This window comes from Pristis pectinata, chromosome 20 (genome assembly GCF_009764475.1).
Source record: "Pristis pectinata isolate sPriPec2 chromosome 20, sPriPec2.1.pri, whole genome shotgun sequence".
Taxonomy (NCBI): domain Eukaryota; kingdom Metazoa; phylum Chordata; class Chondrichthyes; order Rhinopristiformes; family Pristidae; genus Pristis; species Pristis pectinata.
The window spans coordinates 9,837,665-9,855,928 of record NC_067424.1 but is presented as its reverse complement, the minus strand read 5'-3'; the positions used below and the strand labels follow the sequence as shown (position 1 = coordinate 9,855,928).

The following is an 18,264-nucleotide window of genomic DNA, read 5'->3' as shown; positions in this document are numbered from 1 at the left end:
GCAGTCTTAGATATGCTAAGACTCCAGATATGCTGTTTAGCTTTTATTATACCTCATTGGCTGCAAATCATTTGAGGATGTGAAGGGTGCTATATAAATAAAGAGATAAAACAAAATATGCTGGAAATGTTCAGCAGGTCGGGTAGTATCTGTGGAGGAAGAAACAACGTTAACATTTCAGCTCAATAGCCTTTCAAACCAGGAAAAATTAGATATCAAACATGTTTTCAGCCACAAAGAAGGAAGAGGGGTTGAGGGAAAAAAACGAATGTCTGTGATGGGGTGGAGACCAATTGGTGGTGGTGGTACCAGCTGAGAAAGGGTGGTGTAAGCTTGTTAATTGCAGGTGAACTGTCTGAGGGAGGTGTGAAAACCAAATGATTAATGAAAACTGAGAGGGGAGAGACAAGTAACAATCATGAAACTGTGGGATAAATACAGCAGTTTCAGCAATTCTGAGATAAAAGAGAATGTTGGAAATGCCCAGCAAGTCAGGCAGAAAGAGAAAGAAACTGAGTAAGATGACATTATGGGAAGGATGTGGAAGCTTTAGAGACGGTGCAGAGGAGATTTACCAGGATGCTGCCTGGATTGGAGAGCATGTCTTATGAGGATAGGTCGAGCAAGCTAGGGCTTTTCTCTTTGGAGAGAAGGAGGATGAGAGGTGACTTGATAGAGGTGTACAAGATGATAAGAGGCATAGATCGAGTGGACAGTCAGAGACATTTTTCCAGGGCAAAAATGGTTAACACGAGGGGACATAATTTTAAGGTGATTGGTGGAAGGTATAAGGGGGATGTCAGGGGTAAGTTTTTTACACAGAGGGTGGTGGGTGCATGGAACGCACTGCTGGCAGAGGTTGTGGGGGCAGATACATTGGGGACATTTAAGAGACTCTTAGATAGCCACATGAATGATAGAAAAATGGAGAGGTATGTGGGAGGGAAGGGTTAGATAGATCTTAGAGCAAGCTAAAATGTTGGCACAACATCGTGGGCCGAAGGGCCTGTACTGTGCTGTAGTGTTCTATGTTCTACAGGTTGATGACTTTTCAACAGAAAATGAAAGTCAAAGCAAAAGTAAAACAGAAACCTGAAGCAAAAATAGAAACTGCAGGAAATACTCAGCAGGTCAGGCAGCATCTATGAAAGAGAAACAGGGTTAATGTTTCAGGTCGAAGAGTGCTGAGTGTTTCCAACATTTTCCGTTTTTGTTTCAATTCTGAAACAATCTGGAAAGGCTGGTTATCTGGAAGTTTGAATTCAGTGTTGAGAACTTAGGGTCATAATTGAACAGGGATTGCTGTTCCTTAAGCTTATATTGGTTTCGCTGGAATGGTGTAAGAGGAAAAATACAGAGAGGTCAACTTAGGACCGGGATGGAACATTAAATTGAGAACCAACTGGACGTGGAACAAGCTACCACAGGGAGGGGTTGAAATGAATCATACAGAAATATTTAAGAAAAGACTGGACAAGTATATGAGGGAGATGGGAATGGAGGGTTATGTTGATAGATGAGGGAAGAGAGGAGGAGGCTTCTGTTGGGTATGAAGGTTGGCATGAACTCAGCGGGCGGTGTGTCCAGATCCTGTGCTGTATATCCCAGTTAATCCTAGGAAATGGGCACAAACAGTAAAAAACATTCCCAAAATTGTTTCTTAAACATAATTTATGCACAGAAATGGCAGTGAATGGATCTTGCCTAATTTAGATTACAAAGATATTACAACACAGAAGGAGGCCATTCAGACCACCAATCCATGCTGGCTCTCTGTAGAACAATCCAGTCAATCCAATTCCCTCACTCCATCCCTGTGGACCAACAAATTTATTTCCCTCAGGTGTCTATGCAACTTCCTATTGAAATTATTGATAGTCTCCACTTCCACCAACTTTACAGGCAGCATTGAAGATAAAGTTCTTCCTCATTCTATCTCTTGGCCCAAAATCTTAAATCTCTGACCCTCAATCCTTGTACAATCAATTAATGCGAACCGCTTTTCCTTGTCTACCTTATCCAAATTTGCTCTGAACTTGCACCTCTCTAACAAATCTCCACTCCACCTGCTTTGCTCTAAGGAGAAAAGTCTCAGCTTTTTCAAAGTATCATGGAGTCATAAAGTCGTACAGCACAGAAATAGGCCATTCAGCCCAACACATCCATGCTGGCCTTTTTGCCCATCTACACTAATACCATTTGCCTGCATCAGGTTTGTATCCTTCTATGCCTTGTCTATTTAAGCGCCTGTCTAAATGTCTTTTAAATGTAGTGATTGCATCTGATTCTGCCACCTCCTCTGGAAGAGAGTTCCAGATATCAACCACTCTCTGCGTAAGAAAAATAACTTTCCCTCAAATCCTTTTAAAACTCCTTCTACTCACCTTAAACCTATGCCCTCATGTTCTTGATACCCCTATCGTGGGAAAAAAGATTCTGACCATCATCCCATCTGTGCCCCTTATAATTTTATATACCTCTATCAGGCCACCCCGCAGCCCAGCCTCTGTCACTCCAGGGACCTTGTGGCTGAAATTCCTCATCTCTGGAACTAGTCTGATAAATCTCCTCTGCACCCTTTCAGAGATCTCCACATCTGTCCTGAATTATTGTGGCCAGAACTGGACACAATGCTCTAGTTGTGGCTTAACCAGATACTTAGTGAAATTCCAACATAACTTCTTTGCAGTAGTACTCAATACTTGTACTTATGACACCAAAAGACTCTTTTGCTTTGCTGAGTACTTTCTCAATATGTCCAGCTGCCTTCAAAGATCTATAAACATGAAGTCCCCAGGACCCCTGTTCCTGCACACTCTTTAGAACAGTGCCATTAAGTCTGTCTTACCTCTCCCATTCCCTCCGCCAAAATGCATTAGTTCGCATTTCACTCCATTAAACTGCATCTGCTGCTTGTCTACTCATTCCACAAGCCTATTTTATGCCCTGTTGCAGTCAATTGGTATCAACCTCACTTTTTCCCAAGTTTGGCATTATCAGCAAATTTTGACATTTTACTATGTATTTCAATATCCAAGTCATTTCTAAAAATCAAAATTTTGTAAACTGTTTATTCAAACTGATCATTGAGACTCAGAGACATACTTGACGAAGGAATGGTTCTCATCATACGAAGGAATGTGTTGATAGTCATAACCTCCATACATCGCTGTCACTGCTCAGGATCCTGAAAAGCAAATAAACAAACCTTCATATTTTCTGGTGAATAGCACTTGCCAGAACAGCAAAAGGTGGTGAGTACAAGAAGGTGGGATGGGGTGTGGGGGTGGGGGAAGGAGTTCTGACGACAAAGGGCAGGGTAAAGGGAAGACAGAGTGTTAAAGACAAAGGCATAAGGATTATGTAGCATACCGTGATTAGTTACTTTGAACAATTGATTATTAGGGTAATAGGAATGAATGCTACATGTGTACATGAAAATGGGTGCAGCATCAATCAATTAATCTCGTGCACTTCAATAAGAATTGCTTCAGAAAGCCCTGATCAACATATAAACCTACGCTTTGTAATATATCTTACTGATATATCTTATTTGTGACTGGTATATTTTACCAAATGGCAGGGTAATGTCCACCACTAGCACACTAATTGTGGAGCACAGGAGTCTATTGTATATGTATAGCTCTCTGAAAGAGCTTTCCAGTTGGTTCCAGTCTGCTGGTCTTTCCCCAAAGCCTTGCAAATATTTTCTGAGTAGTTAGACTATTAGCCATGGTATTTAACCCCTTTGAATGCCACCACCTCCACATCAACTGGTCCCTCCCAAGCAGAACTGTTTTATGACATTATTTTCAACCATCATTGTTGTAAGTTGCTAGCAGTGCCTTTTGGGCCTATCAGTAGTGAGATCCACTCACTTAAGGCTTGAAGAGATCTAGTTACAACTAATGTCCAGGAATTGGTGATGCAACCCTTGTTTCAATGAGAATAAACTAACTGATGGATGGTTCCAATCTGAAACTGTCCAAAGACAAGAAAGGACATTTTGGCCTTTAGTTAGTCCAATAGTCACCTTCTACATAGAATGAACCGCTAATATGGTGAGCAAAGGTTATTTTTACTTGAAGTATCCCTATTTCCTTTAACTGAGAGGGATGTTAAGCTTTCCATGAAACTTTGCCAGATTTAGGACCAATGTTGGCATCAATGGATACCTCTCATTCCAAGCTGCTGCCTGACCTGCTGGGTGTCTCAAACATTTTCTGTTTTCATTTGGATTGCATTTATGCCTCTGAATTCAGTCCCACTCCAGAGGTTTAAATGCCATTTCCAAGTCGACACTTTGATGTAATACTGTTGCACTGTCGATGCCGTGATACATCTTTTTTTGATGGGTGTGGGTGCCTACAAAACGATTCACCGTTTTGTCAATCAGAAAGGGAAAAAAAACAACAATGCAGTGGTTATGTGATTTTCTGACATTCATCTGGCTTTCCAAAAGAGTGGGGAGACAAGGACTTTTTTTAAGGACTATCGAGACATTAAATATCTACTAGAAACAGGGATGGATGCAGAATCCATAATAGCTTTTAAAATGGAGAGTGATAATAATTTGAAGGAAAGAAAAATTTTAACAGAGTTATGGAGAGAGCACAGGCATGCATCCATTACATAGAACAATAGCACAGAAACAGGCCCTTCAGCCCGTCATGCCCATACCGCACATTCTATCTGTCTACACTCATCCATTTACTCACAGTATGTCCACATCCTTTATTGCCTTGGCGACTTAAGTACTTGTCTAGATGCTTCTTAAATATCATGAGTGTGTCTGCCTCCAGCACTTCTTCAGGCTACACATCCCAGACTCCAGTTACCTTTTGTGTGAAAAATGTCCCCCTCGGGTCCCCTCTAAACTCCTACCTCTCATCTTAACCCATGCCCTCTTGTCTTAGACACTGCCACTATCTACCCCCCTCATAGTTTTATATACCTCCACCAGATCACCCCTCAACCTCCTCTGTTCCCAGGAAAATAAACCTAGCCTATCCAGTCTCTCCTTATAACTGAAGTGCTCCCATCATGGCAAGCTCCTGGTGACAAACATAAGATACAACGTTGAAGCAGGAGTAAGCCAAACAACCCTTTGACTCGGTGTCACTGTTCAATAGATCATGGCTGATCTCCAGCTCAAGCCCTTGTTCCTGCCAGATCCACATATCCCTCAATTCCTTTGTGTCCAAACTTCTATCTATCTCAGCCTTGAATATACTGCTGCTTGGCAGTTACAGAGCTGATGCAAGCCAGTTGCATCATCTGTGCTATGAAATTCTGATTCCTTGGTCAAAAGAGCTGAGAGGTAACTAGGAACCAAACCCTATGTTTGCATTGAAACTAAAGCCTCAGCAATTATAAATATTTAATAAAAATAGAAAATGCTAGAGATACTCAACAGGGCAGGTCATTCGGATTAAAGGTCACCAATCTGAAACCTTGACTCTGTTTTCCTCTCTCTACAGATGGTGCCTGACCTGCTGAGTGTCTTCAATGTTTTTTGGTTTTATTTCAAATTTCTGTCACCTGCAGTTTTTTTTTGCTTTTAAATATTTAATTATTGAAACTACAGCAGAAAAACTGAATAATCCTTTACCGAGTTGCAGGGAACAATTCTGCAAGTACTGGTAATATTTTGCATTTAGATTCTTAGAACATAGAATACAGAGCATGAACAGGCCCTTCAGCCCACAATGTCTGTACTGAACATAATGCCTAATTAAACTAAACCTCTTCTGCCTGCACATGATCCATATCCCTCCATTCCCTGCATATTCACTACCATATCTGCTTCCACCACTACCCCTGGCAGCCCTTCCAGGCACCCACCACTCTCTGTGTAAAAAAACCTGCCTCACACATCTCCTTTAAACTTTCTCCCTCTCACCTTAAATGCATGTCCTCTAGTGTTTGACATTTCCTGGGAAAAAACATTCTTGGTGTCTACCCTATCTATAACACTCATAATTTTACAAACCTCTGTCAGGTCTCCCCTCAGCCTCCAACACTCCAGAGAAAACAACCCATTTTATTCTCTACTTCAACGCAGGGCCCCTTTGTAGAGTTGCTATAATATGGGTTTTACTGGGTGCTGTTAGAAAGTAAAATATTGTTCAGATCCAGTGTTCATTCCATGTACTTAAAGGCCATTAAGGAAATAGAGTGAAAGAAAGAATAGTTTGGGCTTCTATCATACCTTTCGGTCACAGGACACACTATAAGCACAGCCAAATAAGTAATTTTTGCATTGTAATCACTGTAACAGTATAAGACACTTAGCAGGCAATTTGAGCACAGTTAGTTCCCACAAACATAACGACTAACTAGTCTATTTTATTGTTGCTGATTCACAAATTCTTTTTCAAGAGAGTGGGATCTTCTGTGTCCACCTGGCTGGTGGACACAGAAGTGCGTTATCTACCCTCAGAGAGAAATACAGCATGGAAACAGGCCCTTCAGCCCGTTGAATCTGAGCAGACCATCGAACACCCATTGACATTTATCCTGCATTAATCTCATTTCTTTTACTCTCACAGATTCTATCACTCATCTAGTCACCAGGGGACTTTTACAGTGGCTAATTAACTGGCCAACCCGAACGTCTTTGGGATGTGATAGGAAACCAGAGCACCCAGAGGAAACTCACATGGTCACAGGGAGAACATGTAAACTCCACATTGATAGCACCTGAAGTTCAGGATTGAAACCGGATCCCTGGGGCTGTGAGGCAGCAGTTGTGCCATTGTGCCACGCCTGTGTTTCATCCAAGAAATAGCACTTCCAACAAGACAGTGCTCTTCCCTAGACCAGGTGACGAAGTCTCTGCAATAACATTTAAACCCAGAACGTTGATGTGAGAATGCTATTGAGCCAAAGCTAACATTTAAGGCATATTTAACTGAGATACAACACAATAAACCATATAAATACACTCTGCATATACTTATCTTAGAGTTGAAGAATTTTTAACAGGGTTCCTTATGCAGGAATGTGACAAAACATTTTTGCGTAATACCATGCCAGCACTGCACCTTAAACTAAAGATATATAGTGAACCCTTCACATGATACTACAGTAAATCAATTTAAATGAAAACCAATAAAGATTTACTCAGTGAATGGACCATCTGGTACAATTCTGAGTCAGGAATCTGCTAATCATTTCTTGGTCTCAACTGGGCCAACAGTAAAATCTGTCCAAATGTTTGTGAACTAGGAACGTGATGAAACATCTGATAGAAATATTGGTGCAGTTCTAATCATGACAGCTCTCCTGTGACATTGCTCTTGGCAATGCAAGGTGGGAGCTGTTCATTTTGTGACAGCTAAAGTATAACATTAAATGAGAATGACCCACTCAGGATACATGAGAGTTTTAGGTATAACCAGACAAATTAGGTGGAATTAGAACATAAAACATAGAAAAGTGCAGCACAGGAACAGGCCCTTCAGCCCACGATGTCTGTGCTGAACATGATGCCAAATTAAACTAAATCCCTTCTGCCTGCACATGATCCACATCCTTCCATTACCTGAATATTCATGTGCCCATCTAGAAGCACCTTAAGTGCCACTGTTGTACCTGCTTCCTCCACTAAACCTGCCGGCCCGTTCCAGGCACCCACCACTCTCTGTGTAAAAAAACTTGCCCCGCACATCTCCTAAAACTTTCCCCCCCCCTCACCTTAAACGTATTTGACATTTCTACCCTGGGAAAAAGATTCTGACTATCTGCTCTTTCTATGCCTTTCATAAATTTTACAAAACTTCTATCAGGTCTCCTCTCAGCCCTGACCCTTTGGAGAAAACAACCCAAGTTTGTCCAACCTCTCCTTATAGCTCATACCCTCCAATTCGGGCAGCATCCTGGTAAACCTCTTCTGCATTCTTTCCAAAGCCTCCACATCCTTCCTGTAATGGGGTGACCAGAATTGCACATGGGGTGTCTAGTGCAAAGGTAGACATGTAATAATTCATTCCAATACATTCAAGTCATAGGGTTGTGCTTATGTTCCATTCATGAATTCTTATGTCTTAATTCCTATTTTTAAAAAAGTAGGTGTCCCACTGTAACTTACCCTGTCACCAGTCACAACACCACTGCTGACAAGAGGGTGTAATTACAATTTGTCAGATTGACAGGGCGGTTTGTTTCAATTTGTTCACAGGATGTGGATACTACGGGCGAGGCCAATGTTTATTATCCATCCCCACTTGGTGTTAGTGATTATTCTGGAGTTATGAAATTATGGATAGCAGATATTAATTAAAATGAGAACCAGTCTTCAGGAAATAAAATCTGTTCACAATTTTTAACTTCAACTGATACTTTAAGGTTACTGAAACCAATCATTAGGTGTTGGACATTCTGATTCTGTACCATTGAAACTATGCCGGGGAAGACAATAGATGATTCATGTTAACTGGTGGTCATTGAAAACTTCAGGATGAGATCAGGGAAAGTATTAAGTGGCCATCCCCTGTATTAGCACATTGTTAAAGTCATATCCCTGCCACTTAATGCACAGTTCAGGGCAAGTCTGTTGTGTCACTTAATATTTTAGCTAGCTGTATATTCACACAGCCATCCCTCAACACAGTGACATCAGAGATATATTTTGGGTGTCTGGAGTTTGTGCACAGAAGCTTTCAGAACAAACACCAGTATTGAATATTCAAGGAGCTTTTGCTAGTTGGGATGTGTTCCCATTGTAAAAATGTAATTCTGCAAAGCTACCTGACTATGTTCAAAATGTTAAAGTTCAGTAGGAGATTATAGCCATTGAAACTGTAGTTAGTTGTTCATTGTTATCTTTGTGTTTAAATGGTATAAAACATTGTGTCAGGAGAGTGAGATTCTCAGACTCTCTCTCCAGATCTGCTGTGTGAATAAAAACTTCTATATCACCCAGTTGTAGCTTCTGCGTGGCTCAGTTTAGTCAGTCACAACACTTGGTTCTGATCTGAGGAGGCAGTTAAGAGTCAACTGCATTTACAGACTGAAATCACATATAAGCCACCCAAGTACTGTTGGCCCTGAAGGATCTGAGGTGGGTTTTCACAACAATCGAACAGTTCCATGGTCACCATTACTGATTACCAGCTTTCTTTTACAACATTCCTGCTAGATTTAATTATTTGCATGCAAATGTCCCCATTGTTGCAATGGGAGCCAAACGACCATCTCTTGGCAATGGATTCTAGCTCAGTATCTTCACGATAATGCTCTTATGATGGAACATTTTAAGAAGTGGACATAGTTATAAGATTTATAGAATATGTGAAAACCATGAACTTTCATTATCAGTTTGCTAGATTTAGATTAATGTATTGTCAGATACACCAGGGTGCAATGAAATTCCTTGCTTGCATGAAGATCATGGAGTAAACAGTTTGCATGGTAATAATAAATACAATAAATACAGCGATGAGTGCAGAAGAACAGAATGGTGCAAAGTGCAGTAGTTCAAGCCGAGGTAGCGCAAAAAGAAATGCTAAAGTGACAATAACAGAAGAGGGAGAATTAAGGGTTCGAGTACATGGCAGCACCACCGGGAAGGGGATGTGAAAGAGGGGATTGGTTCAGAAGTCTGAGAGCAGTGGGGAAGAAGCTCTTTTTGGTTCTGGTTGTCCAGGCTTCCTGTATCTTCTCCTTGAGAAGAGAGAAAAGGGATTCTTGATGATACTATTATCCTTCCTGATGCAATGTACCGTGAAGGTGGGTTTGATGGAAGAATGTGATGAGCCTGTGATAGCTTTTCTTTTGATTGGCTAACTAAAGGGATAAAGGGATTCAGTTATGTGAAGAGACCAGAGAACTGGGACTGTTCTTCTTAAAGAGAAAGTTAACAAGAGAATTTACTAAATATTTTGTCCAGTTTGCTGTTAAAAATCCTTAAACACAGAGATAAGTATTTGAAGAATGTATTGATAAGGGTTTAAAACAATGAAGGGGTTTGATTAATTAAATGCTGAGGAAATGTTTCCATTGGCAGGAGGGTAACCAGGGGATTTAAGATAATGAGTTAAAGAATCTAGGGAAGATGAGATGGAAAATATTGTTTTAAGGCAGAGAGCTATGCCCTGGAATGCATTGCCTGAAAGGATTGTGCAGATTCAATAATAACTAGACAATGCAAATTGAGTTAATAGTTGAAAAGAAAAGAATTTCAGAGCAGGAGAGTGAGACGAATTGGATAGTCCTTTTAACAAGCCAACACAGTCACAATTGAGAGAATGGTTGTGTGTGTGTGTTTTTTTTTAAGTTTAGGTTTTTATTTTTCCTTTCTGGGTATTTAAGAAACGTTTGCATCTTTATGCCAGTTTGATAGCAATGCCATTTCTCAAGCCTTTTCACTGTAAGCTTTATGTTAATCACACTTTATCCTGGTGGCACTGGTCAGGATATGGTTATTTTTGGCATCGTTCCACCAGCTCACCCAGGTAACCTAACATTGCTAATGCCTCAACACACCAAGAATGCTGTCAGGTTATTTGCATTGCAACATGGTCAGAATCCATACATTGCCTTTCTCTCGCTAGTGTAGTGATCAGGAACAAAATGGCATTCTTTACACTGAGGTTGCCATCAGTAGACTTGTGGAGCCACAGAATAATACAGCATGCATACTGTGCAAACTCTTCAAGAAAGACCTGTGCAACATACCAATTCCCCTACCCTTTTCCATAGCCTCGGAAATTTTTTCCTTTCCATAATCCTGTTCCCTTTAGAAAGTTATATTGAATTTACTGCACCCATTCATTTAGGCAGTGCACTCAGGAACATAACACGGTGTAACACGAAGAAGAAATTCACCTCTTCTGATTCACCTTTGCACATCAGTCATCATTTTTTGCCATCTGAATCTTGAACCTTCCACAAAGGAGTACAGGAAGTCTCAGACAGCTCCTGAGATCGAGATTTAATCCAGGTCTCTGGCGCTGTGAGGCAGCAGCTCTCCTAATAAGTGATATATCATTAAAAGTATTTCATAATACCTCTCAATCTTCATGGAAGTGACTTCCTGGACTCAAGCCAGTTCCAGTGTTGGACTATAAGTCTCAGCTCTCCCCATGTCCCTCACTGTTTGACAACGAGGTTTGCTCCCATAAATAAGCCCTCACTTACTATTCCAACCCTGTATTACCTCAACAACTCATATTGCAGCACTGCTAAGATTAAAGATGACATGGCAGTTCTGGATGGATCTGAACCCTGCACGAAAGATTAAACATTAGTGTTAAGATCAGCACACCTTTCAGTTCATAATTATCCCATTTTAATTGAGTATGAAATGCCAAGTTTGAAGCACAAGAATTCAGAGCCAGAATTCAGTGTTTCTACAGAAACAGTTTGGCCTAAACTCAATATCAACCTGAATTCAGAAGCAGAAGAAATTTAAATTTGGTTGAGAATGTTGTATTGGGTGTAAAACAGGGGTGGGGGGGCAGGGGTGGTGGTTAAACCAGGAAGGATTAGGAGCATCAGGAAGTCAGCTCTAACTGTCTGACTTCCAGGTTTAATGAGCTGAGCTCCATCATCACTTAAGATGAATTATCTATTACCATTCACGGCTGCAGATGGCAGGATGATTGAGTTGATGGGATCCATTGATTTCAGATCATTTAGTTCTGTCTATAGCATGTGGCTTTCATTGTCCAGTCTGTGTTAGAGGGTCAATAGTTGGAACTTCATTTTTAGGTTCAAAAGATAAACTGTTTTCAGTCAGAAGTAGGCAGCAACACCGCCGCCATAATTATCCTCAACACTGGTGCCCCACAAGACTGCATCCTCAGCCCCCTACTTTACTCCCTATACACTCATGACTATGTGGCCAGATTCTGCTCTAACTCCATCTACAAGTTTGTAGATGATACCACCATAGTGGGCTGTCTCTCAAATGACAATAAGTCAGAGTACAGGAAGGAGATAGAGAGCTTAGTGACATGGTGTCATGACAACAACTTTTCCCTCAATGTCAGTAAAACAAACAAGCTGGTCATTGACTTCAAGAAGCAGGGCAATGTACATACTCCTGTTTGCATCAATGATGCTGAGGTCGAGAGGGTTGAGAGCTTCAAGTTCCTAGCCTGTCCTGGTCCAAGCACTTAGATGCCACGGCCCAGAAAGCTCACCAGTGCCTCTACTTCCTCAGGAGGTGAAATAAATTTCACATGTCGCCTTTGACCCACACCAATTTTTATTGATGCACCATAGAAAGCATCCTAGCCAGATGCATCACAGTTTGGTATGGCAACTGCTCTGCCCATGACCACAAGAAACTGCAGGGAGTTGTAGACATAGCTCAGCATATCATGGAAACCAGCCTCCCCTCCATGGATTCTTATCTACACTGCTCACTGCCTCAGTAAAGCATGCAGCATAATCAAAGACCCCACCTAGCCCGATCATTGTCTCTTCTCCCCCCTCCCATTGGGCAGAAGGTACACGTGCCACCAGACTCAAGGCTAGCTTCTATCCCACTGTTATAAGACTATTGAACGGTTCCCTAGTACGATAAGATTGACTATTGACCTCACAATCTACCTCGTTATGACTTTGCACCTTATTGTCTACCTGCACTGCATTTTCTCTGTAGCTGTTACACTTTATTCTGCATTCTGTTATTGTTTTATCTTGTACTACCTCAATGCACTGTTGGAATGAATTGATTTGTATGGATGATATGCAAGACAAGTTTTTCACTGTACCTTGGTACATGTGACAATAATAAGCCAATTTACCAATTTGCCAAGTGCCAAGCGGATAATGCACCTCAGCCTTTTTCCTGAAGTCACCACTATCACAGAAAGCTGTTTCAGTGATTCATTCCACCTAAAATCAAGACACAGCTCAGAAATTTTAAAAACTGCACATGTTGGAAATCTAAAATAAAATGCAAAGTGCTGGAAATACTCAGCAGGTCAACGGCATCTGTGGAGAGAGAAACAGAGTTAGTGTTCTAGGTCAGTAACCCTTCACCAGAACTTAAAAGGTGAGAAAACAAGAGTGCCTAGTGCAAGCAGTCTTTCCAGATGAAGCAGCAATTCTTTCAATCTAGTGTATTGTATTAGGTACTCACAAAGTGGTTTCCTCTACTTTGTAGAAATCAAACATAGATTGATAACCATTTTACAGAGCTTTCACTCTCCACTTTTCCCCAGGGCAGCAATGGCCAATACCAGAGGACATCCATTTAAGGTGAGAGGAGGGATGTTCAGGGGAGATGTCAGAGGTAGGTTTTTTACACAGAGAGTGGTGCCTGGAAAGCACTGCCGGGGGTGGTGGTAGAGGCTGATACAATAGGGATACTTAAAAGACTCTTAGAGAGGCACATGGATGTAAGAAAAATGGAGGGTGATGGACTGTGTAAGAGGAAAGGGTTAGATCGATCATGGAGTAGGTTTATATAGGTCGGCACAACATCATGGGCCGAAGGGCCTGTACAGTGCTGTATTGTTCTATGTTCTATGTTCAGTGTCCACAAGGGAGATCCTGAGCTTCCAAATGCCTATCAATTTCCCATCCCAGGGAAATGGACAGTCAACGTTTCAGGTCGAGACCCTTCATCTGGACTGGTCTAATGTTTGTCCTCCCACTGTCTGTCATAGCCCCAGTCTGGTAGATAGGTCCTTCTGGACAGTCTGTTCTCTTTTATATATGCGGTCAGTCATACAAGAGTAGGCCCTGCGCACACAGTTATACTGAGTTTATGGTTCAGTCTGCTAACTCATCATCATCTTATAGCACTGTATTTATTGGTAAATGGTTTATTATTATCACATGCACCAAGATACAGTGAGAAGCTTTTGTTTGCATGTCATGAATGTTCCAGACATCATTCCATACGTAAGGTATTACAAAAGGAAAAAAAACCAAAATGTAGAACATTAGAACATAGAAATGTGTTACGGTTGCAGAGAACATGCAGTGCAGGTAGACAAACAAAATGCAGAATATTGTGTTACAGTTGCAGAGAAAGTACAGTGCAGGTAGACAAATAAAGTGCAAGGGCCATGCTGAGGTAGATTGAGAGATCAAGAGTTCATCTTTATCGTATGAGAGGTCTGTTCAAGAGTCTTCTAACAGTCGAACAGAAGATGTCCTTGAGCCGGGTGGTACATGTTCTCAAGCTTTATATCTTCTGCCCGATGGGAGACGGGAGAAGAGAGAACAACCAGGGTAGGAGGGGTCTTTGATTATGTCGGCTGCTTTCCTGAGGCAGCAGGATTTTGACATGGTCAGTTTGTTATAAACACCATCACTATGGGATAGCTGTATAAGGTCATTTTGACACAATGAAGGACAATCACTTAAATAGCATTCATGAGCAAACTAATGTTTTGATGGATTAGATAAACATTACCGTTTAAGGTAATATGAAGTTCCATCAGATTCATTAAAGAATGGCTGGCCTCACATGGTTCACTCCTCATCTGTTAACTTACAAATGTATTCTCGGTTTCTTTGGATGAGAATACTTTAACTTTGCAAATGTATAATTAATGGATAGTTTTGTTTCAATGAGGTAAACTATTTGCAGACCGTGTAAACCAAACAATGGCCAAGTCTCCCAATCTGTTCAGAAGCTCCAGCCACCTGAATGTGGCTGTACATCAGAAATAGGAGCAGGAGTTGGCCATCTGGCCCTTCAAGCCTGCTCCACCATTCAATAAGATCGTGGCTGATCTGGCCGTGGACTCAGATCCACCTACGTGCCTTTTCCCCATAACCCTTAATTCCCCAACTATGCAAAAATCCATCTATGTCTTAACTATATTTAATGAGGTAGCCTCTACCGCTTCCCTGGGCAGAGAATTCCACAGATTCATACTCCCTGGGAAAAGCAGGTTCTCCTCATCTCCATCTTAAATCTATTCCGCTGAATATTGAGGCTATGTCCCCTAGTTCTAGTCTCAACTACCAGTGGAAAAACCCTCCTGCCTCTATTTTATCTATCCCTTTCATAATTTTAGATGGTTCTATAAGATCCTCTCTCATTCTTCTGAATTCCAGCAAATATAATCCCAGGTGACTCAATCTCTCCTCATAGGCTAACCCCCTCATCTCTGGAATCAAGCTGGTGAACCTCCTCTGCACTGCCTCCAAAGTCAGTATATCTTTCCTCAAGTAAGGAGACCAGAACTGCACGCAGTACTCCAGGTGTGGCCTCACCAGTACCCTGTACAGTTGCAGCATAACCTCCCTGCTCTTAAATTCAATCCCTCTAGCAATGAAGGCCAACATTCCATTTGTCTTCTTGATAACCTGTTGCAGCTGCAAACCAACCTTTTGCGATTCATGCACAAGCACTCCCAAGTCCCTCTGCACAACAGCATGCTGCAATCTTTCACCACCTAAATAATAATCTGATCTGCTACTTTTCCTTCCAAAGTGGATGACCTCACATTTACCAACATTGTACTCCATCTGCCAGACCCTTGCCCATTCACTTAACTTATCTAATGATAGTTATACAACCTATCTCACTTAACGGCAATAAGGAGTCATTGTATTCAGTTTATTATGATTATCGTAATCAAAACACAACAACTAAGGTTTAATTTCTCCACCTGTGTCAGTGACAGCCACGAAAGGTCACACAATCCAGTAGGTTCTACAAGCAGAAATAGATGTGCCACATCTACCAAACTTCACTTCTTCCCTTTCCTTGCACAGGCGTGTGTGTGGCACATGATCGGTGTTGTGTGCTCATTTGCAAGGCAATACTGAACTGCAACACACAAGAAAATGGGAGCAGCAGTAGTCTACCTGGCCCCTCAAGCCTCCCCTGCCGTTCAGTATGATCACAGCTGATCTACATTGGCCTGAACTCCTCTGTGCCAGTTCCCCATAACCCTCAATTTCCTGATCTTTTAAAAATATGTTTACATCCACCTTAAATACCTTTAATGATCTGGCTCCACAACGCTCTGGGGACAGAGAATTCCAGAGGTTCAACACCTTCTGCAAAACGAAATTTCTACTTACCTCAGTTTTAAATGACCAGCCCCTTTTCTTGTAAATATGTCTCTTGTTTGAAATGCTCCCACTAGTAAAAACATCTCAACATCTAATGCAGGGTTTCGACCTGAAACGCCGACAATTACTTCCCCCTCCCCTCGCGCCCCCCTCCCACAGATGCTGCTCGACGCACTGAGTTCCTCCATCAGGTTTGTTGCTCCAGATTCCAGCATCTGCAGTCTCTTGTGTCTCTACACCCCATCCCTCGTGACCCCTCAGGATCTTATGTCTCAATAAAATCACCTCTCATTCTTCTGAACTCCATAGAATACAGACCCAACCTGTTTAGCTTCGCTTGGTAGGACAATCCTCAGCCGAGGAATTGGCTTGGTGCATCTCTTTTTGGACTGCCTCTAACGTTACTGCCTCTATATTAGATCTAGTGTTAGGTAATGTACCAGGTCAGGTGACAGATCTCTCAGTGGGTGAGCATTTGGGGAACAGTGACCACCGCTCCCTAACCTTTAGCAAGGATAGGAGCAAAGAATACAGGAAGATATTTAATTGTGGAAGGGCAAATTATGAGGCTATAAGGCTAGAACTTGGGAGTGTAAATTGGGATGACATTTTTGAAGGGAAATGTACAATGGAGATGTGCTCGTTGTTCGGGAATCTCTTGCAGGATGTTAGGGATAAATTTGTCCTGGTGAGGCAGAGAAAGAATGGCAGGGTGAAGGAATCATGGGTGACAAGAGAGGTGGAACATCTAGTTAGGAGGAAGAAGGCAGCATACGTAAGGTGTAGGCAGCAAGGATCAGATAGGGGTCTTGAGGAATATAGGGTAGCAAGGAAGGAACTTAAGAAAGGGGCTGAGGAGACCAAGAAGGGGACATGAAAAGGCCTTGGCAAGTAGGGTTAAGGAAAATCCCAAGGCTTTTTTCACTTATGTGAAGAGCAGAAGGATGACGAGAGTAAAGGTAGGACCCATTAGAGACAAAGGTGGGAAGATGTGCCTGGAACCTGTGGAAGTGGGTGAGGTCCTCAATGAATACATCTCTTCAGTATTTACCAAGGAGAGGGGCCTTGATGACACTGAGGACAGTGTTGGTAAGGTTAATGTTCTAGAGCATGTTGATATCAAGAGAGAGGACGTGTTGGAGCTATTAGAAAATATTAGGACAGATAAGTCCCCGGGGCCTGACGGAATATTCCTCAGGCTGCTCCATGAGGCGAGGGAGGAGATTGCTGAACCATTGGCTAGGATCTTTGAGTCCTCGTTGTCCATGGGAATGGTACCAGAGGATTAGAGGGTGGCAAATGTTGTCCCCTTAATCAAAAAAGATAGTAGGGATAGTCCAGGAAAATATAGACCACTGAGTCTGTGGTGGGCAAGCTGTTGGAAAGGATTCTTAGAGATAGGATCTATGGGCATTTAGAGAATCATGGTCTGATCAGGGACAACCAACATGGCTTTGTGAAGGGCAGATCATGTCTCAAAAGCCTGTTAGGGTTCTTTGAGGAGCTGACCAGGCATATTGATGAAGGTAGTGCAGTAGATGTGGTCTACGTGGATTTTAGTAAGGCATTTGACAAGGTTCCACATGGTAGGCTTCTTCAGAAGGTCAGAGGGCATGGGATCCAGGGAAGCTTGGCCGTGTGGGTTCAGAATTGGCTTGCCTGTAGAAAGCAGAGGGTTGTGGTGGAGGGAATGCATTCAGATTGGAGGGCTGTGACTAGCGGTGTCCCACAAGGATCGGTTCTGGGACCTCTGCTTTTCGTGATTTTTATTAATGACTTGGATGAGGGGGTAGAAGGGTGGGTTGGCAAGGTTGCAGATGACACAAAGGTTGGTGGTGTTGTGAATAGTATAGAGGATTGTCGAAGATTGCAGAGGGACATTGATAGGATGCAGAGTTGGGCTGAGAAGTGGCAGATGGAGTTCAATCCGGAGAAGTGTGAGGTAGTACACTTTGGAAGGACAAACTCCAAGGCGGAGTACAAAGTTAATGGTAGGATTCTGGGTAGTGTGGAGGAGCAGAGAGATCTGGGGGTTCATATCCACAGATCCCTGAAAGTTGCCTCACAGGTGGATAGGGTAGTTAAGAAAGCGTATGGGATGTTAGCTTTCATAAGTTGTGGGATCGAGCTTAAGAGCCGCGAGATAATGATGCAGCTCTACAAAACTCTGGTTAGACCACACTTGGAGCACTGTGTCCAGTTCTGGTCGCCTCATTACAGGAAGGATGTGGAAGCGTTGGAAAGGGTGCAGAGGAGATTTACCAGGAT

At 42.1% G+C, this 18,264-nt stretch overlaps 1 protein-coding gene across 2 annotated transcripts in view; it reads right to left on the bottom strand.

The window, feature by feature from the left end:
• LOC127580877 (epidermal growth factor receptor kinase substrate 8-like) overlaps positions 1–18,264 on the bottom strand; it is a 78,449-nt gene that overhangs the window by 41,434 nt on the left and 18,751 nt on the right. Inside the window, exons 1-3 of one of the 2 annotated variants that reach the window (XM_052034844.1) lie at positions 6,662–6,745; positions 5,993–6,106; positions 3,106–3,187 (exon numbers count right to left, since the gene is read on the bottom strand). In XM_052034844.1, coding sequence (XP_051890804.1) covers positions 3,106–3,167 — 62 coding nt within the window. In that variant the 5' untranslated portion in view covers positions 3,168–3,187; positions 5,993–6,106; positions 6,662–6,745. Of the gene's footprint in view, positions 1–3,105; positions 3,188–5,992; positions 6,107–6,661; positions 6,746–18,264 lie in introns of those variants that run through there. The other variant, XM_052034846.1, reaches the window with a different exon arrangement.